This window comes from Antedon mediterranea, chromosome 4 (genome assembly GCF_964355755.1).
Source record: "Antedon mediterranea chromosome 4, ecAntMedi1.1, whole genome shotgun sequence".
NCBI classification, from domain to species: domain Eukaryota; kingdom Metazoa; phylum Echinodermata; class Crinoidea; order Comatulida; family Antedonidae; genus Antedon; species Antedon mediterranea.
The window spans coordinates 19,740,279-19,761,528 of NC_092673.1; the positions used below are offsets into that span (position 1 = coordinate 19,740,279).

Here is a 21,250-nt window from a genome sequence, read left to right on the forward strand (position 1 = left end):
GCGAACACCTCAATCAAGTGTTGTTTCTGCAATCTGATAAACATGTATCCAAATTTCTTAACTCTGCTGATATTTGTAAGGTAAGTGTAAAGTTTTACTACGTACGGTATATTGTCATTAAAAAATTATAACCAGCTGAGTAATAATGTTCATATTCATCCGAAAAGTTATTATAGTGTAGGCCTAGCCTACCACTATTACGTGTTTTCACTTAGTTTTGGTTCCACGCAACGGAAAATAATGGAAATCCGAAAGCTGTATTCTATAGCAATATAGAATAACTACGTATACAGGGCAGGGAAAAATGAAGGGAAGAGTGAAATGTCACTCTTTCACTCTTCTCTGTTCTAACTTAGCCAGCTGCCCTAAGCCAGGCTGCCAAAACATAAACAAAGCTATTTTACCTCCAGCGTACCTCTGGTACCTGCATGGTGGATTAAAAATAATAGTAGTAGGAGTATGGTAATTGTATACGATAATCTGAAAGATATAACATAAATGTTATATTAAATTATCAATTTGTTTTAGTAGTTGCTTACAGATAGTTTATGCAATCGTAGGATCAGGATGTGAGAGGCGTTTTGATGTAAATAACGGCGAGTTTGGAGTTGTTTACGAGTATTTTCAAGCGGGCAACAATGTATCTTGTTCATTCCAATTCCACGGACAAGAAGAACATCGCGTTATGTTAGCTATCAGCCATATTGGTCTGTTACCAACAAAATCCGATGAATGCAAACCAGAATTGATAATAACAGATGTATTACCGGATGGTAAAAAGGCAACTTCAACGGTGATATGCGATGAACATGATGCCAAGGATGGCTTTGTATCCTCAACAAACATGGCTACAGTTGACTTTAGGGGTCCATCTGCAGTAAATGGGATACTTCTTCTGCAGTATTGGTTTGTACAAGACGTTACATTAGTTTCTAAAGACGATGACACTTTAACAGGTAACAGATGAATTTAATAATCTTCTTTATAATGTTAATTAATATAATAAAGCCTATCTCCTAATTTCCTAAAACAAATTGCCATGAACAATCATAATCATCAATCAATCAATCAATCAATATCATTAATTAAATTCTAAAGAATTTTAAGAATTCTAAGAAACCATAAACGCAATAAAGCTTGGTTCCCATTGGACCAACGCAACGACGTTGGCATTAGTGCGTTGACCAATCACAAACAACAGTCCCTGTGATCCATAACATCGGGATTGGTACAAAATTGCAAACGTCTATTGTTGTTGTGTCAAATGGTACAAGCTTACTTTATTTTATTTTTTTTTATCTTATAGGTAGCACTACAGTATCTCCAATGATTGGAATGCCTAACCTGACAAAATCGGAAGGGTAATTAACCTTTTGCTCATTACCACCATGGAGAAATAAGTTGACTAATTTATCCATGTTATCCATTTTACGAATGTAATATAACATATTCAAAGTCTAATTTAATTAATCCTCTTCATTTTTCATGTTTTTATACATCTTTACATCTTTACAATACATATTTAAAAATCTCCCATCACAATATATATTATTTTGTGTTCATACATTAGGAAAATTGGTTGCTCTGGACGCAAGATGGACTTTTTAAAAGTTGGGATCGAGGCGCAATGTGATGCGAGTGATACATTCAGACCGTTGCAGTGTTCAAAATGGGGTTCAGAAATCAACCTTTCTCGGTAGATTAACTTTATTGATTCTAATGGGGATAATGAGTAAAAGCCAATTTACGGAAGATCTTGATATATTCTTACCTCAGTATTATTGCTCATCATTATTTTGAATTATCATTATAGGTGTATGTGTGTTGATGTGGTCACGGGCGAGGTAAACGGTCTAAAACCTCCTTACTGTTGTAAGTTACCAGTATTTGATAAACGCACGTGTCGAATACGTATATCATGTATTTTATATTACAATTTATGCATTTATTTTCAATCACATTCGACAGCGGGAAACCCGCCACTAATAGAATGGATTAAAAATATTTTCCTTATTAGGACTATAGCATGATTGTTCTATTCTACATTAATTCTACAAATTAACATGTTCTATAATGATTCTACACATTTTAAAACGTATATGACAATATTTATTTAACTAATTAGGATATTATTTATTTTTGACAGTGGTTTCATCTGAACAATTTGAAACCAAGTAAGTTCTTTTAATGATTACCATTGCATTGAAATATAACAAAACCAGAATGCACGTTCTTGTTTGATCTTCCTGTGTTGTGTCAACGTCATCTAACTTCTAAATCAATCATAAATGTAATCATACACAAGAAATAAAGCTTGGTTTCAATTCGACCAACGCAACGACGTAGGCATTACGCAAGTGAGTTGACCAATCACAAACAACAGTTCGGATGATCCATCACATCGTGATTGGTCAAAAATTGCTAACATTTCCCGGAATATAACATGATCGTGAGCTCCGGATATCAAGGCTTTATCTGTGGCTGCGACACGATCAGTTCCACACCCCCTTAACCAGGGAAGAGTGAAATAAAAGTTACAAAATTACACTCTTCCCTGCCTTAACAGACACCGTATACTGTTGGTATTTGTCGCAGCCAGACATAAGATACAAGGACTGTTACGATATTCCTATCTTGGCAAGACGAGATGTCCTGTTGTTAGATTGCCTTGTGGGAACCAAGCTTTATTAACATTCAAATACATCATATTTATAAATGTAATAATAATCAACAAAGGAACACTTAAAATATTGATCAATATAATACAACATGAAATATTATACATAATTGTTTTCAGGTGTTTACAAGAGCTTGCAAAATTCCGCCATACAGTGACTCTTATTAACGAGGCTTTTCTATTACCGCCATCTTGTGACACTTCTGGTAACTACGACAAGTTACAATGCACATTCGTTTATAAGTAAGTAATTATATTAGTAAATTATTTAGTAAATTATTCCTTTTAAAATGAATAATTATTTTTACCGTACGGTGTTGTTTTGATAATTCTGACAATACTAAATACCATTTGGCCTAAATGAAAATGGCTAAAGAAAAATGTAATTCAACAAATTTAACATTGCAGAGAAGACATTTGTAAATGTGTTGACCAAATTACTGGTGAAGTTACCGATCTCGCTCCACCTGCATGTGGTAAGTACAATTGTAATATACATATACATTCCTTTTAACGGGACATCACTTTCAATTATATTTAACACAACAATTGAGGGACACATTTTGGGGTTCAGAAGGAGGATGTTGTAGCATGTGTTCTAAATTTAATTTTTTTTCCAACAGAATCTCCATTGACCACTCCAAGACCGTTAACTACTGACCCTCTAACGGCCGTCAGTTTACCAGAACCAAAATGTTTCGTTTTCTTCTGCACTTTGGTTTGTGAATCTGGTTCGTATGCCATTGATGAAAACGGTTGTCAGATGTGTGCTTGTAACCAGACAATAACCGAACAAACAGCTGAGACATGTCAGCAAGCAAGGACCCGCTCTATCGAAGAAAACCTTTATCAATTCAATCAAGAAGACCCATCTCCGCCATATTCGTGGATTCCAGAGTGTCAGTTGTATTTATATGAACGAAGACAGAGAAATCATTTGGCAGGGTAAGAAATTAAAATAGTAGGCCTAGTGAGCACCGGTACCATTAAAGATATAGGCCAGAGATACGGTATACATATGTTTTTTACGTTCAAACGCTGTTACCATTGAAGATATAGGCTAGTATGGTCCGGTATGATAACAGGTTATTTAGGCCTACGCGCGTTCAAACGCTGTTACCAGAAGACTTTGTGACCAGTGAAATAACTATGTAAAATGATTCATGGTTCGAAACGAAGGCCATGGTAACAATTTACTGGTACACCAAAAGGTCATTTTAAGCTGAAGGAAGCATCTTAATACTTTTCTATTACAGTTACTTCTGTGCAGATCAAGAAACTGGGAAACCAAGCGGAAAAGACTTTCCAACATGCGGTGAGTTAGTAAAAAAAAAAAAAACGTTGAAAAAAGTTTGTTTGCAGAAACTATAACATTATTATCATTATTCCGTGTTCATTGTTTGTTTTCAGATACCTACAAAGCTTGTGTTAATAATAGAATTATGGGATTTTCAAAAGCGCTTCGAAAATCCGGTTACAAGCAAACATCTAAAGAAATGAAAGGATTACTGTCTAAGCCTAACGACGCAAATAGTTTCCAGAATATTTGGAATTTGATGAGTGATGTAGAACGAGAAAACATTTTTAGCAAAAGTAGTATTTTTGTCCCAAGTTGTAACGCATATGGAGATTTCAACCCGTTACAATGTAATTACGCTACTGGAAATTGCTGGTGTGTCGATGTGTTTGGCGCTCAGATCGAAGATAGCAGACGATCGATTACTCAGCAGATGCCAGATTGTACTAAATTTGTCAGATGGTGTAAGTCTTGCATACATTTTTTCTCTTTTGTGAAATTCACTCACATTTTTTCATATTTTTATACTCATTTTGACTAAATACATTTTTTGCAATCAGTTTCAAATTATCTTTTTTTGTTTTTGCATATACAGTATAATTATGATGACCTATTTATTATCACTGTGCTCAAGTACAACCAAAATGGGTATGATAGCGCACAGTGCAAAACTAAATCCTATTTATTATCAAAGTGCTCAAGTACAATCAAAATGGGTTTGGTAGCGTACAGTGCAAAACTAAATCCTATTTATTATCAAAGTGCTCAAGTACAACCAAAATGGGTATAGTAGCGCACAATGCTAAACTAAATCCTATTTATTATCACTGTGCGCGAGTGGAACCAAAATGGGTATAGTAGCGCACAGTGCTAAAATGAATCCTATTTATTATCACTGTGCGCGAGTGCAATTAAAATGGGTATGGTAGCGCACAGTGCTACATGCGCCAAAAATTAATTCTGAACCGCCCGGATGATGTTCTTAAATGAATTATATGATATACATATATTTCTTTTTATATATTAAGTTTTAGATTTGCGTACATTATTAAAGACATTGATTTGTTTATCTATATTAATTTTTGTTAATTTGTGTTTAACTTTTGCAGTGGCACAATTGTCTTGGTCTGTTTCAAAAATCGTATCGTTACATTTATTTATTTTAATCATCTCGTTTTTAAATTCTTTAAAATTTGTTTTACAGCCAACCCAGTCCCGCTTTATCTAGAAGACATGTATGATTTTACTTTTCAAGTGAATGATAGTTGGGGTATTCACGCAACATTCGACAATTTTAACGAATCATCCAAATTTGACTTTTATAACTTCTGGACTAAAGATGGCGTACCTGTACCGTTGATGAATGAGGAAAAATACTCACTTGACACTTGGTATGATGAGCAGAAATTTACAAGTGGTCTCAGTGTTTACGATACAACCGAAATGGATGCTGGGTCCTACGTTTGCCATCTAGTCAAATTGTCTATAGGTTACGTTTATTCATCACCTTCAGCCACCGCCGAACGTGAGTGCCATTACTATTAAACTTAGACTTTTTTGTACATCATCGCCAGATTTATATATTTAAGTCATTTAAACCTTATGATATAGATCAACAACAACAACCGAGTCTGTAGGCCTAATTATAGCTAAACGAACTCTCAGGATAAAGTGAAATTTCACTTTTCCCTGGTATAGCCTATAGGCCTACTCGACACCATCGTCGCATATTAAGTACAAACAAGGCTGAGCTATTATTGTTTTTTTTTTATCATGTATATAAATATATTGTATAATCCGGGTTGTAAAATGAAAACAAACAAATGAAAATGTGTGAACTATTTTAAAACGGGATAGATGATAATGATGATCCTGTCAAGTGTATAACAAAATATAAGAAAATTAATGAAAAAAGGAGTAATACAGAATTCATATATGTAAAAATGTTACTTATGAACTGTAACGACATTTACAAGTTAAATAATACGATTTTATGTAATATGAGATAACATGAATGTGAATAAAAGTGGTGTTTGTGCCACAAAAGAGAGAAAAAAAAAGTACAAACAAGGCTTTATATTTTCCTTATTAGATTATATAAAGGGTGCATACCAGGCTTAAATCCAATGTAGACAAACCATATTTACTTATTTCTTTACTTAATACTTAATACGGTACATCTTCTGTTTTAAAGTTTTTGATGACTACAAATACGACTACGACTCCTATAACTACGGCGACGAGTGTGATGCGCCGGACGCTTGTAACAAGGTATGCGCATTTGGATATTCATACAAAAGGTCGTGTGCATTATGCAAATGCAACGAGAGAAAAGGTACGACACGAATTTCTATTTATTTATTCAACTTCTCACGAAGATGTAAATTAGTAAAGGATGCCACCAACAGGTGGTAAATACTTCTAAACGTTCCAATGGCATTTGCACAGTGGATGTGTGTGACAGTAGCTGTGTGTGTGTGTGTGTGTGGACTACTGTAGTACACCGGTATAACCCAAACTCGTTTCGAAGTAGTACTAGGTTCTTTAAGGTGCACATGAGCCAGATGTGTACACTGGACCTACTACGGTTTATAGTCCTTATCCTTATGGTTTTCACAAGCGCCTTGCACTTTAGTGGATATGTGCGCTGTATAAATCTTATTATTATCCGAGAAGACTCGTTCTACCACCAGAACCATAGAGCGAGTGACCCTTCCGAAACACAAACATTAGTAATTGCGCCGAAAACTGAGGCCTTTTTGCAGAAATTAATGTAATTTCTTTTAAATCTTTTATAGATATAATACATTTCAAGATTTTGGAAGAAATTAAATTTGTGATTGCTACTTCTTTTGGAACAAATGACGGAAGGTATAGGCTCTACTTACTATCTATACTACTATATTATTCTGTTTTAAGTCTTCAGCTCTGTCTACGCTATCAAATTTATGTGACAACAAAATGTGATGTGCTCATGATGTCATATCACTACCATATTTGGGCACATTACATTGGGTTTTTTTTCAAACTAGTTTGATAGTGTAGACAGATCTTTAGATTTCAGTGGTGGATCTAGTATGAGTTGCCACAACTACTCGTTTGAAAGAAATATACCAATATCAGTTTCCAATACATTATCATCATTCATACACTAATACATTTTGCATGGTGGTTTTATAAGTAAAACCCTCACAAGTCCCTTTAAAAATTTAATCAATTATTATCATATTGAGAATAACTATTTTGAAGTAAGGAATCTAACAATAGTTGTTAGATTTACCTTGTTCAAAATAGGCAACAAAACAGCGAACGTCAGGGAACGAATTTAATTGCTCAGATGTTTGACCTACTCTGTATGTACATTTCGCAAGTAGGCCTATTCAGCATAACGTACCATTACGTCATAGTATAGTAAAAACATCTGATACTTACATTTTGAATTATTGGACAATTTGATGTATTTATACCTTCGTTGTAGGTGTGAGGCAAAACGACAATGGATCATAAAAAATATAAAAGAAACTAACTTAGAAGAATATACAAGATTAACGCATTTTGATATTCCTCCTTCGTGTGACGTCAACGGAAATTTTGCAAAAGTACAGCATATAGTGGAAACCGGGTAAGTACGTACATTCCATAAACAACAACACAGATACTTAAATTATTAATATTAAAGTTTACGATAACGATACAATTTTATTGTAATTATCTTCATATAAAACAAGTTTAAATCAAAGTTTGGTGGAAAAGAGCAAGTTAAAGAAAAACACATTATTACAATAAAGATCTGTCTGTGCGAACTTTAGGTAGTGCGTGGTTTCTTAGCCGTCTTAAATTGTGTTTGTGAACTTTTCTTTAGAGAGGAGATGATGAAGTCTGTGATTTTCATTCTTTAAGTTAGAAAAAATATTGTTCGCTTAGTCTTAAGATTCTGTCGTTTTTGTTGTTAAATTTAATAACTGCAAAACATGAAGTTTAGAAGATATAGTTTAAGGGTAGAAAATAATTCGGGAAACATTATGTAAATGTTCATAACTTTTAATCGCAGGCCAGCCTGTGTTGACGTCATGACAGGTCAACCAAACGGAAGAACGCTACCCGACTGCAGTAAGCAATTCAAATTTTTAAAAATTTAAATTCATAAAGTTTAGGAACACCGGAATATAGGAAACTTTGTTTTCAGTTCAAAGTTTCGGAAGCAGCAATTCACCAAATTGTCATCAAACCGAGTGACCTGTAGGTTGAAGGTTAACGTGCTCGCCTTCCAATCCCAAAGTCCAGGGTTCGATCCTGACTAGTGCCATTGGGTTGTAATAACTCAGAACTTTCACTTATTTCACATCTTAAGCCTCAACTGAGATAAATTATTAAAAATAGTTTATCCATCCTCTAATTGGCGAGTTTATGAATGATGCGTATGAAAAAAAATAAATAAATGGGAGTAGGTCCAATTTTGTTTTACAATACTAACATGTAGGTTTATGTACAATTAATAATGTACGATTGCTTCAACAATTTAACTATGATATGTTTGTATTTCAAGTCAACATACGTTATTTAATTATTACGTTACTCATTATTATATTAATTTAGGAGAATTGAGTCAATGCTCCAAAGACAACATACTCGGAATGGAGACGTATCTTAATGCCTTTCTAAAAAACGAATCAGTTACTGATGATATCATTGCGAATGTAGCTAAATCGACGAGTTTGAGGGAGAAAAACATAATATACTATAATTCGTATCTTGACTTTGATGCACCCACCTACGTAATGAAAAATGAAACTTCAGCAGACCTTCTACCCGTCATGATTTGTAACCAGCAAACGGGACGGTTTTTTGGAAATCATATGTGTAGCGATGAGGAGCCTTGGAATTGTTTGTGTGTCGATGTGTACGGAAACAGGAAAGAACGTTCTCTTGTTGGAACCAATCAAACAGAATATTACTGTGGAGAATTAATGCCAGGTAAGTATCAAATAGACCTACGGTATAATTGTACCACGTTTGTGAACACATTGCTAGGGTCCCAGGAGTCCAACTACAGGCTTCCACCTCCCCCAACCAAAAAGAGCGTAGAGATTGGCCGTGTTTAACGAACCCTTTAGCATAAACTTTTGTAGTTTTTGGGGAGGTAGAAAAGGAGTGCTTCAGCAGAAATTCATAATTATGTGTGCTAAATAATCACTTTTAAATTATTCCTTTATAGATGACGACGCCACCAAAGTTTCACTGAAAACGGCAAACGACACATACCGGTATCTATCCGTCCACATGGATACGACAGTAACGCTTCTTTGTGCAACAGAAACAACAGTCGACGGCAACAACATCTATGGTGTGTGGAGAACGCCAAACGGATACCTGCAACAAGTTAAGATTGTTGATAACCGTATACAAATGATAGGAGACGGAATCAATGATTTTACGTTGCAAATTACGAATATCAATAATAGCGATGAAGGATCTTATTATTGTGAAGTTTACAATACCATTTCTGGTAGAATGCAAAGTGCTAATTATTACATCACGGTTTATTTGGGCTAAACAAGGCACCCTTGGTCATCGGGCGTCGGCTCATAAAAATGTTACGTAATTGTAATCGTGATTAGTGTAACTAAACTTTGGAAGTCTGGGCGTCCGGGCCTAGAGGCCTACTAGGCCTATGAAGGGCAGCTATTTTGTGATAGGAAAAATGTCCTTCTAAACTTAATTAGCGCCAACGTGAAAATATTTATAACCAACGTCCACATCTAACCCATACGCCTAACAGAAATCAAAATCAAGTAACATTTAACAAATTGTAATCAATTATTTTTAACAATTGAAATATACCATATTTCATTTCAATTATAATTCATATATTTGTACTAAAACATTCTTAATGTAAAAGATTCTAATTATTTTAACACTGTGTAAATGTACTCATATTATTTCCATTTTAATTGGCAAAATAAATTGTTTCTTTTTTTTTGTTTCGTAATATTTATTCAACCAAAAAACATATTATTCAACATAAATATTAAACATTTTAAGATAACATTTCTACTTTTTTTTTTTTTTGGCTGGGATCTGATTTAGAAGTATTAAACTTGTCTCAATCAGACCCCTAACAAAACAAATATTAGAAATAGTTTAAATAAGGAAAAAGGTATACGTCTTATTTAGACTTCAAATTATATAAGTAATTATGAGAATAAATACAGTATATGTAAATGACAGTTATATTTTTACTCATGGTAATTAGACAAATAAAAATACTTTATACATTTCTTAAAAATTATTAAAGTTTTACAGTCAGTAAGTTCATCATCTAAATCATTCCACAGAGTTGGTCCTGAGAAGGTTATACAATATTTAGATTTGGTTAATCTAACAAGTGGTACAAGTATCTTACGTGGATTTCTAAAATTATATTTGTTTATAACAGTAGATTTAAGAATTCAAGAATAGGTCTAGGTAGTGAGCCCTTTATGAATTTAAACATAAAAATAGAGATTTGAATGTTATGGATATCAGTAATTTTAAGAATATTTGATTTCTTAAACAATGGTTCAGAATGAGAATTAAATGGAGCTAAATGCATAATTCTAATTACACGTTTTTGCAACTTTAATAGTTTATCAAGATGAGATTGGTAGTCAGCTGCCCAAATAAGGTTACAGTATTGTAAATGGGGGAGTACAAGTGTGTTATAAAGTTGTATTAAAATATTGTACGGGAAAAAATGTTTAAGCTTATTTATTACACCCAATACTCTTGGAAATCTTATTTGCTATATAATGTTGCCTGTCCAGTTTAGATGTTCATTTATCAAAACACCCAGGAATAATTCTTCACTTTTTCGAGTGATTTTAACACCATTTAGTAAAATATTATGATTGTTATTGAATTTTATTCTTTTTTGATGAGAATGAAAGACAATACAATTTGTTTTTGTTAAGTTAATCAGCAATTTGTTTGCAATAAACCAGGTGCTAATTTTTTGTAATTCATTATTAAATACATTAAATAAGGTATCTATATTATCATGTTGGAAAAAAAACTCATCTGCAAATGAGATTACTTGAGATAGGTCATTTACGTAAATTAAAAATAACAAGGGGCCCAAAACAGAACCCTGTGGCACTCCACATGTAACCTGACTTGCAGATGACTTACAATTATTGCTTTGTACAAATTGTTTGCGGTCATTAAGATAATTCCCGAATCTGAATCTGAATCTTATTTGTTGGACTTTTCTTAAGAACTGTGTCTCTATTATGAAAGAGAAACATTAAAGTCATTGTCAATATTAGTATAGACATAATTAGAAGTAAAAACGTTATTTTAAATTTTCAAAAAAAGGAATTTTGATAATGTAATTACGAACAATTTTTATTTTTATTTCACCAATATTTGCATTGGTAAAAAATTAAACGGCATACCTGGTAAATATTATACCATAAATTTTAATCTAATTAAATAAATTAACGATAGCGCCCTCTATATATGAACGCTTGCAAAAACTTCGTCGTGGAAAATAAATACACATAAAATGGATACAAGATTACCACTCAAAATTCAAGAAAATATAAATGATTTGGGATCACTCGCAAGGCATATAGCAAAATCTTCGAAAAGTAGTGAGGTAATTATGTTATTTATAAATGGCAATAACTATTTTTTATTTTCTTTAGCAATGTTTTATCTAGGCCTAGGCTACCTAGCCCAAGAAAGGATATCTCACTACGTAAAAAGCTCACTTTTCATGCTGATACTGGTTTACCAGGTCGATTCGCCCGGTAGATATATACGCCCCTGTCTGAAGGGCGTGACGCGTATTAATATAATACAGTTTATAATATGAATGTTTAGTACTACCACTCCACTGTGTTGTGTAATAATATTACAAGCGCAATTAAATGATTAATATTGAATATTAGGCTACATACTGACTGAATATTTATATTATTATATTCACTTCTCTCTTTTTTTTAAATTTAGCATATTCTTCAGTCAGCTAGAATCTTTGCCGCACAAGAGCAAACAATCTTGAATTCTGAAAAGGTGAGAAATCAACTGTCATTCAATATTGATGAGTAAAATTAAATATTCTGAAACATTAATAACTAGCCTAGGCCTAGCCTAGAATATTCACAAGAATTCACATTTATTAATATTTTTGATTTCCACATTCAAAATCTAGAATTTAGAAAAAATCCAGATACAAGTATCTCACTTGGAATTTCAGTAAGTTTTAAATATTCTGAACTACTTTTTACCTACCCAATATAATGCTCTGTCTACACTATCAAACTTTATGTGACAAAATGTGATGTGCCCATATATATGGACACGATGATGTCATATCATTACCATATTTAGGCATATCACTACCATATTTGGGTACTGTACATCACACTTGTTTTGTCAGACTAGTTTGATAATTATAGTGTAGACAGAGCTTAATACACTTCTTGCTACACTTCTTTGTACCATTTCGTTTGCTGTTTGTGTACGTGTAGGCAAGTCTCATCCATCATTTATCCATTTTAAACTTATCCTTTCTGGTTATGCTTTCAGAGAAGAAGCTATAGAAAGAAGGTTAGTATTCAGAGTTATCTTTGTTTTACATACCCTGATTTTACATGGATTTTACATACGCATATAATGACCGATGACGTCATCATTTTTAGTAATTTAATACATAAATTTTCTTACATTGAGGGTGCAATTTAACAACAACAACGAACCATCACAAAGCCATGGCTGATTTGAGACAAGCCACACACATCGCACAGCCTGCATATACTTTTCTAGTAGGCTAGGCCTAGCTAATGACTGCTGCATGTTGTAAGTAAAGTAGGCAAACACGGCAGCCTTTTTAGCTACATTCTACGTATTTGGGGGTCAATTAAAGGTCAACCTAGATTTTACGAATCCCATTTTTTACATACCTGTACCTCTTACGGTCCCGTATGTAAAATGAATATTCTAATATACTGCAAGAACGAACTATTATTATTACTGTACTAACACACATTATTTTGTAATAAGTCTATATAACCACAATTTATGTTCTTAGCTTTGAAGTCTTCGATACTCTTCAAGATCAGCTTCAAACATTGCAAAGATGATGCCAAAAGTAACCCACGTCATGTGTAGTTGTGAGGTCAAAAATGAGATGTGGCCATATATGGATGTGATGATGTCATCATTACATTTTTTTTGTCAAACTAGCTTTGGAAAGAACAAGAATAACAAACTTATGAACGATCTACTATTGGTTTGAGCAATTCTATTTATAGCGATGTAAATAAAAAAATATATATACAGTACTGATCACAGAAAGATTATTCTGTAGAGATAGCTAAAAGTAATCTTGCATGAGAAATCATGGAACATATGCAGTCAAAAATGAAACAAATTCCAACACTATAGTTTATTGCTTTGTATATAGAAATTATTGTAAATATTAAAGCACAAAAATAGGTATATTTCCGTATTCTGTGTCTGTGTTTATGGATGTCCACATGTATAAATGACAACAATAAAACACTCATTTATAACAAAAAGTATTTATTGAATAGAGTTTGTGAGCTAAATATAAATCTTTGTTTACAATTTAAAAAAACACCAATAAACTAGTAAGGCCTATCATAAATTAAATTATTTAAACTTGTGGTTAATACAATGTTTACTCCTATATTATTATTAATGCCAAATAAAAATGCCTTTTAGCCGAAGCCCAATTTTTAGTACAGGTAAAAAAATGATATACGATCTCCATTTAATTTAGTCACTTATTTACTGGTATACAGTAATATTAATTGATATTTGATGTATAAATATTACCTGGTATAAGAAAGGAGGTTTAGACAAAATAAATCAGCAACATTGTAAAAGAATTTGGAATACAGTACAATCTAATTATTTGGATATTATAAATTTTATATCATATAATGTAACATTTCTTTAGCAATAAAAACATAGAACAAAATGTATAACAATGAGGCAGGATTACCGTATTTATTCGAATAAATGCCCTGGATGTTTATTGTTCAGGAGTGTTTTTAGGGGGCCGTTTCGAGGGAAGCGTAAAAGAAACCATAAAAAACGAGTTGTAAAAATAAATACATTACAGGATTCAATTATTTACTATATTGCATGATACTGTACTTTGAAAAAGACCAATTAAAAAATTAATTCAATCCACATTCAGGATAATTGGTTAAAATGTGTCCACTTTATTCTTCTAAAGCCTCTCCAATAAAATAAAAGTTTAGAAAATGTTATAAACGAAAGTCTAATAGAATCGTTTGCGATTGTGTTCCTGTCTTTTCATAAATACTACAGCTCCAACTATTACGCATACAGCGATGCCGAGTAGTATACAAAATATCATTAGAAACATTTTTTTCCAGGTTAGCGTTACATTCTTGAAAGCGCCCTTAGGATCGTCAACATGATCTGTGAAAATAAAATTTAATTTCAATATTACTTTCATTTCCAATTAACTATATACTCGTTTTTATAGGTTAATCAATAAAATGTTTAATTCCAACAAATGTGTACAGTATTGTCGAACATTAAGTAGCGAGTAAGTGGCCGAGTGGTTAAGACAGTGGAACCGTAATACATTGTCATAACATCAGCAAGGGTTCGAGGCTCTCTTGCTCCATAGTTCGGGTGGTAGAACGAGTCTTCTCGGATAAGGTCCAGTGTACACATCTAGCTCATGTGCACTTTAAAGAACCTAGTACATCTTTCAAGAAGAGTAGGGGGTTACCCCGGTGTACTAGTTCATACACAGCCACTGTCTCAAACTCCTCACAGTACTATATACTGAGCCCTCTGGAAGAAGTCTTTTGATAATTTTAAATAATTGTTAACAAACCTCTAGGTGGTGCAAAGAAATCAGCACTTGGATTTACATTTGCGTAATCATAGTCTTCTTTAGCGCCCTCTATCTCAAGATCAAACACTTTGTATGATATGATGTCATGATTATCTGCAAGGCGACAAAAGATCATGTAGAATTAATATAGCAAATGTGTGTTTTACTTTTGAAATTTAATGAATGAAAACATACTCTATTTCTCAAAAAAGAAAGTTTACAAATTTTGTTAAGTTAATAAAATATATAAAATTATTTATTTATTTTTCACTGTACAGTCAACTCTCCTAATACTGGACTCTCTCAACTCTCTCAAAACCAGACTTTTCTCGAGGTCCAAAATTATTCTTTACTGTCATTAACAACATATTCCAAATACCAGACTTTCAGGAAAACCAGACATATTAGGTTAGCCCAAAGGTGTCCGATATTAGGTCAGCCCACAGGTGTCTGGGATAAGGAGAGTTGACTATATTACAATACCTGCTAGTTGGCCAGTGGCAGCTGAAGCGCCAAAGTAGTAGCCAGTTGGTAAATGAATACCTGGTACATCAAGACATGGTTTCCATTCACCTTTACCATCGATGTCGGTCATTATCTAAACATAAACATTACTGTGACCTTAAAACCTTATCTAAAGCTCTGTCTACACTATCAAACTTTATGTGACAAAAACATGTGATGTGCCCATATATGGACATAATGATGTCATATCACTACCATATTTGGGTATATCACTACCATATTTGGGTATATCACTACCATATTTGGGTATATCACTATAATATTTAGGAATCCAAAGGCGAATCCAAAGGCAAATTACTGACAAAAATGACAATGCTGTGGGTATCAGTGGCTGGATCTCAATGGAGATACAAAAATAAAACGAAAAGCTAAATCAAAACGATAAAGTAAACAGCCAGAAAAGTTAGCAGAGCTAATATTTAGGTATATCACTACCATATTTGGGTATACAGGTATCACTACCATATTTGGGCAAACTAGTTTGATACTATAGTGTAGAAAGAGCTTTTTAATTGGAGTCAGTCAAATTGCAGATGGTGTGTTTGATAGGACATACCAAAAATTAAACATTAATTATTTTCATTAATGCTATGATGGATTTAAAACAATAAATGGAAACTAAAAAATATGAACATGCAAAATATGCTTAAATTACTAGTAAATAAAGCTAAGCAAACATGCAAAGAAATCATGCATTTAATACTAAAGTTTCTTTTCAATTGAAGACCAGTTTTAAAGACATTTTACTGAGTGCCTCAATGGTTAGTAATCGGTACTGTATAGTTGGTCTTTAATTGAAAGAAAACATAGATAAATGATTATAAAGAAAAATGCAGACTAATTAAATATAAAAGCAAGAGAAGCGCCAGTACTCACAGTCAAACGTTGCTTCGCATACCTAACAGCAATTTGTGTATTGTGATTTTTATTACGAAATGAACAAGAACAACCCGCCACCTCTGTATGAGTACCATCAGTGTCATGATCATAGTGCGTTGAACCATTATTAATCTGAGCAGATATGTAAGGATGCGGATGCTATAGAACAGAAGAAGGACACATAAAGACAGACAAATAAAGAAATGAAAAGGCGAAGTTCTTAAAACTTACAATTAAATGATCTTTGGAATATCGAATGATAGCAAATGTATCGTCTTGTTTGTTTCTAAATGGAAAATGACAGCCACCGACTTCCGTATGGGTGCCGTCTCTGTCGTGGTCATAACTTTTTTTACCATTATTAATTTGTACTGAAATATAAGGATGCTCATGCTAAAAAAATAAAGGCAAGACAGTTAACATGTGTAGGTATAGTATCAGTTTTAAGAACCATGTCGTTTTCACCATTCACATTTTATCCCCCTGAAAAAATATTGAAAGAAATGTTGTTGTTGAATATGCTATTTTAATTTCACATAGTAGGGTGGAGCTAAACAAATTATTTAATAATCTCATCAACTTACATTGTGAGGACCATTGTGATTACTATATGTGTCAAAATATAATCCAAGTCCTATGTGATAATCCTTATTTCCAAAAACTGGACCTGAAAAAATATAAGACAAGACACTTAATTATGTTTGCCTCACTCCCCAGGTGTACTGTACAAATAGGCACCTGGGTGTACTGTACAAATAGGCACCTGGGTGTACTGTACAAATAGGCACCTGGGTGTACTGTACAAATAGGCACCTGGGTGTACTGTACAAATAGGCACCTGGGTGTACTGTACAAATAGGCACCTGGGTGTACTGTACAAATAGACACCTGGTAAAGGCACAACATTGCACTGATTACTAGTAACATTATGGGAGTATGTTTCCATATGTGTTTGATCCAAAAATGATCAGGGAAAATAATATGTACTGTACAACACTTTCACAGCATTAGACGCTTTATACATCCAGAATTATTATTTCCAGGTCTAATTAGTATTAATGTGTGTAGTTAATATTATTCATGCATTTTTGCAGAGTATGTAAAATAAAGTGAAATCAGCTAGGATTTATTCTTTACCTAGCTGCATTCTATCCTTTGTGTACCAGATAGCGAATCCATCTCCATATAGTGTCTTGCCTTGACCATGTACTTTAAAATGTAGATGTATCTCCCAATTTGGCGATTCATTTGGCTGAAACAGAAGATACATAGCACATTACTTTGTGAAATTTGAGAATTGTTTTAATTTCCCTTTTCCGTACTTGTAATATGTATCCAAAAAATGGCCGGGGTATTAATGTGCAGCGTACTGAGCTTGCTTTGTATGTGCTATATAAAAATAAACCATTATTATTATTATCACTTTCGGAGACTACAACGTTTGAAACAAATTACTTACAACTTTATTCCAGATTGCTCCTCGCTTACTCTGTCTATCCGGAGTAAGTCTGATATAGTTATTTGTTACTATTGTACTTCCAATGAAGTCCCACATTGGCATGCTAGCTCCAGCACCTGCAATAGATCAAATTAAATATACTTGCATTTTAAAATTATTTCCATTATTATCCATTACATTAGCTAGGAAGGTAGCCGATCACTCCAGCCGCCGTATCAGTTTAGCGCGATGTTATGCACTCCGGCCGCTATTCAATTCGACTTAGTATGGAGCGCCCATATCTACGTTTTCTATACTGTTCAGTGTTATAACAAATTCTTGGTGAATTTAAATGGAACTAGTTGAATATTTATTAGCAACAATTTTACTTGTTTCATTAACAATAACATTCAAAGAAGTTGGAACTGCTTTTTCTTTCAAACTAAACTTAACTTAATTAAATTCAATAATAAAATAATAATCGAATACCCGTCTAATTAATGCTTGAATAACAATATTTAATTTCTTTCTATGTACATTTATTTTTATAGCTTTACATTTATTAACATTAAAAATTAGTTAAAACCCTTATTTTTATAACACTTTATCTTGCCAGTACCCATACTTACTAATTATAGTTAATAACAATATTTACAATATTAATTAATTTATTTCAAATAATCAAATATCCGTCTAATTAATGTTACCTGGAATTGTATCAAGAATTAATATATCATTTTTGTACAGTCCAATTTACAATGATTTTATATTTTAATTTATATATGATAAAAATAATATGACATATAGGGTACATTGCAATAAATTACATTAATTAATCACATTACAATTAATATACTAGCCTATTACATTGGATAAAACACAAATTATTTTATTCTAGCATTAGACCTAATTTAAAACACTTGATGTTGTTGTGATCCTGAAAGAGAAAAAATATACTGTATGATTACAAATGTTTATTTTGATTCTCTACAAAAAACGTGTCTCGGTTGTAAAAGACTCATTGGGCGCTCCATAGCTGCGGCCGGAATGAAGCGCGGCCAGAGTGAAGCGCGGCCGGAGTGATCTGTATTCGCTAGGAAGAGGGCTATGCTTATCTGGGACGATTCGGCCTGGGATGATTTGGCCCACTATACTGTAGGTGGCACAATTCAGGTCCAAAATGTCCAACACACTTACGAGTACAGGAATGATGTCAACCCAGTTCTGATTGGTCGGTTAAAATGCTTACGTATAATAATTAATATAGTATAGGCCTATGTTTTATTCATTCATACAAAAATAAAACCAGATTCGACAGACGAGCTGGGTGGTGTAATGATGAGGCAACACTGCTCTAGGGGTTGTGGGATCGAATGATTATACGCGATGATTATATGCTTGGCAACATTATTTTTGTGGAATTTTATAATAATTTTATGTGGAATTATTATTTCGACAACTTTGTTGTTTGCATCATTATCCCTGCCTGCCCTCCAGGCCCTGACCCTTCCCTAGTAGTAGTAGCTAGTACTAAGTAGACTAGCCTAGTGTAGTGCCAAGGAATACAGATCACTCCGGCCGCGCTTCACTCCGGCCGCGCTTCATTCCGGCCGCGATTCATTCCGGCCGCAGCTATGGAGCGCCCAATGAGTCTTTTACAACCGAGACACGTTTTTTGTAGAGAATCAAAATAAACATTTGTAATCATACAGTATATTTTTTCTCTTTCAGGATCACAACAACATCACAAGTGTTTTAAATTAGGTCTAATGCTAAAACAAAATATTTTATGTGTTTTATCCAATGTAATAGGCTAGTGTATTAATTGTAATGTGATTAATGAATGTAATTTATTGCAATGTACCCTATATGTCATATTATTTTTATCATATATAAATTAAAATATAAAATCATTGTAAATTGGACTGTACAAAAATGATATACAGTATTAATTCTTGATACAATTCCAGGTAACATTAATTATACGGATATTTGATTATTTGAAATAAATTAATTAATATTGTAAATATTGTTATTAACTATAACAAACATCAATAATAATTGATTATTTGAAATAAATTAATTAATATTTTACATATTGTTATTAACTATAATTAGTAAGTATGGGTACTGGCAAGATAAAGTGTTATAAAAATAAGGGTTTTAACTAATTTTTAATGTTAATAAATGTAAAGCTACAGTATAAAAATAAATGTACATAGAAAGAAATTAAATATTGTTATTCAAGCATTAATTAGACGGGTATTTGATTATTATTGAATTTAATTAAGTTAAGTTTAGTTTGAAAGAAAAAGCAGTTCCAACTTCTTTGAATGTTATTGTTAATGAAAAAATTAAAATTTTTGCTAATAAATATTCAACTAGTTCCATTTAAATTCACCAAGAATTTGTTATAACACTGAACAGTATAGAAAACGTAGATATGGGCGCTCCATACTAACGGCCCCTTTGCACAAGTTGTCGAATTGAATAGCGGGCCGGTTTACATATTGTTATTAACTATAATTAGTAAGTATGGGTACTGGCAAGATAAAGTGTTATAAAAATAAGGGTTTTAACTAATTTTTAATGTTAATAAATGTAAAGCTACAGTATAAAAATAAATGTACATAGAAAGAAATTAAATATTGTTATTCAAGCATTAATTAGACGGGTATTTGATTATTATTGAATTTAATTAAGTTAAGTTTAGTTTGAAAGAAAAAGCAGTTCCAACTTCTTTGAATGTTATTGTTAATGAAAAAATTAAAATTTTTGCTAATAAATATTCAACTAGTTCCATTTAAATTCACCAAGAATTTGTTATAACACTGAACAGTATAGAAAACGTAGATATGGGCGCTCCATACTAACGGCCCCTTTGCACAAGTTGTCGAATTGAATAGCGGGCCGGAGTCGAGTGCATAACATCGCGCTAAACTGATACGGCGGCCGGAGTGATCGGCTACCGTGCCAAGTAATACTTGCTAAACTAGCCTAGGCCATACTCCATATAAATCTCTCTCTTCCAAGTTTGGAAAAAAGGCTCATCTATGCTTATAAAATAAAATGCATATCAAAGCCGATAAATATAAATGGGCCGAATCGTCTCAGGGCCGAAATGTCCCGGGTCAATACAGCAGCATCTCGCCTTAACTTTTCTAACGAGCGTAAACGGTCTCGGCCTAGCCAAAATGCTTTACTTTCTTACCTGTATAGGGGCGCATCAAACTGTGTTCTTTTCTCAAATAATCACTTGCCGTTTTTCTGTTTGCATTTACAAAACAGCTTAAAAACAAAGTAGTTACAATAGCATGAATTAACGCCATTTCTTACACAATTTGGAAAGAAGTCCAGCATGGGCGCAAATGGAGAGCAATCTCGATATTTCTAATGTGGCAACGTATACCATTTTAGAAATACTAATCAGACGGCGGTCGTATATCGTAACTCGTTAGACGGAATACCAATAATGATTTCCAGCTACGGTCAAATAGAATTCAACGCTAGTCAAAACTAGTAAGCACGCTCTGAGAACCATAATGCGCA

At 33.0% G+C, this 21,250-nt stretch overlaps 3 protein-coding genes across 4 annotated transcripts; 2 read left to right on the forward strand and 1 right to left on the reverse strand.

Moving 5' to 3' along the window:
* The first annotated feature begins 10 nt into the window (after positions 1-10).
* Positions 11-11,397, forward strand: LOC140047671 (uncharacterized). The gene is made up of 18 exons (XM_072092709.1): positions 11-80; positions 532-956; positions 1,307-1,361; positions 1,571-1,696; positions 1,814-1,872; positions 2,147-2,174; positions 2,798-2,920; positions 3,086-3,153; positions 3,301-3,622; positions 3,934-3,992; positions 4,088-4,438; positions 5,179-5,499; positions 6,169-6,309; positions 6,773-6,845; positions 7,453-7,596; positions 8,026-8,084; positions 8,571-8,948; positions 9,190-11,397. The coding sequence occupies exons 1-18, from the start codon at positions 43-45 to the stop codon at positions 9,525-9,527; spliced, it is 3,108 nt and encodes a 1,035-aa protein (XP_071948810.1). The 5' UTR covers positions 11-42; the 3' UTR covers positions 9,528-11,397.
* A 91-nt stretch (positions 11,398-11,488) lies between these two features.
* On the forward strand, positions 11,489-13,723 carry LOC140046819 (BLOC-1-related complex subunit 7-like). Its single transcript, XM_072091543.1, has 5 exons — positions 11,489-11,610; positions 11,967-12,029; positions 12,169-12,212; positions 12,546-12,566; positions 13,048-13,723. The coding sequence occupies exons 1-5, from the start codon at positions 11,518-11,520 to the stop codon at positions 13,097-13,099; spliced, it is 273 nt and encodes a 90-aa protein (XP_071947644.1). The 5' UTR covers positions 11,489-11,517; the 3' UTR covers positions 13,100-13,723.
* LOC140046818 (vesicular integral-membrane protein VIP36-like) lies at positions 13,601-21,088 on the reverse strand. 2 transcript variants are annotated; one of them, XM_072091542.1, is made up of 8 exons: positions 20,913-21,088; positions 17,723-17,838; positions 17,401-17,515; positions 16,848-16,930; positions 16,495-16,656; positions 15,343-15,457; positions 14,860-14,973; positions 13,601-14,432 (listed from the first exon to the last, which is right to left on the reverse strand). In XM_072091542.1, the coding sequence occupies exons 1-8, from the start codon at positions 21,028-21,030 to the stop codon at positions 14,269-14,271; spliced, it is 987 nt and encodes a 328-aa protein (XP_071947643.1). In that variant the 5' UTR covers positions 21,031-21,088; the 3' UTR covers positions 13,601-14,268. The 2 variants fall into 2 exon arrangements, with proteins under 2 accessions (XP_071947643.1, XP_071947642.1); XM_072091541.1 differs by lacking the exon at positions 16,495-16,656 and adding an exon at positions 16,261-16,422 and having other exon boundaries at positions 13,607-14,432.
* Between the last annotated feature and the right edge of the window lie 162 nt (positions 21,089-21,250).

Coding starts and splice junctions, on each gene's coding strand:
- LOC140046819 (XM_072091543.1), top strand. CDS start 11,518: ATGGATACAAGATTACCACTCAAAATTCAAGAAAATATAAATGATTTG. Junction 12,030..12,168: donor CAATCTTGAATTCTGAAAAG/GTGAGAAATCAA, acceptor TTCAAAATCTAG/AATTTAGAAAAAATCCAGAT. Junction 12,213..12,545: donor GTATCTCACTTGGAATTTCA/GTAAGTTTTAAA, acceptor TTATGCTTTCAG/AGAAGAAGCTATAGAAAGAA.
- LOC140046818 (XM_072091542.1), bottom strand. CDS start 21,030: ATGGCGTTAATTCATGCTATTGTAACTACTTTGTTTTTAAGCTGTTTT. Junction 16,657..16,847: donor ATCACAATGGTCCTCACAAT/GTAAGTTGATGA, acceptor TTATTTTTTTAG/CATGAGCATCCTTATATTTC. Junction 14,433..14,859: donor TTTCTTTGCACCACCTAGAG/GTTTGTTAACAA, acceptor TTATTTTCACAG/ATCATGTTGACGATCCTAAG.
- LOC140047671 (XM_072092709.1), top strand. CDS start 43: ATGTATCCAAATTTCTTAACTCTGCTGATATTTGTAAG. Junction 5,500..6,168: donor ACCTTCAGCCACCGCCGAAC/GTGAGTGCCATT, acceptor TCTGTTTTAAAG/TTTTTGATGACTACAAATAC. Junction 6,846..7,452: donor TTTGGAACAAATGACGGAAG/GTATAGGCTCTA, acceptor CCTTCGTTGTAG/GTGTGAGGCAAAACGACAAT.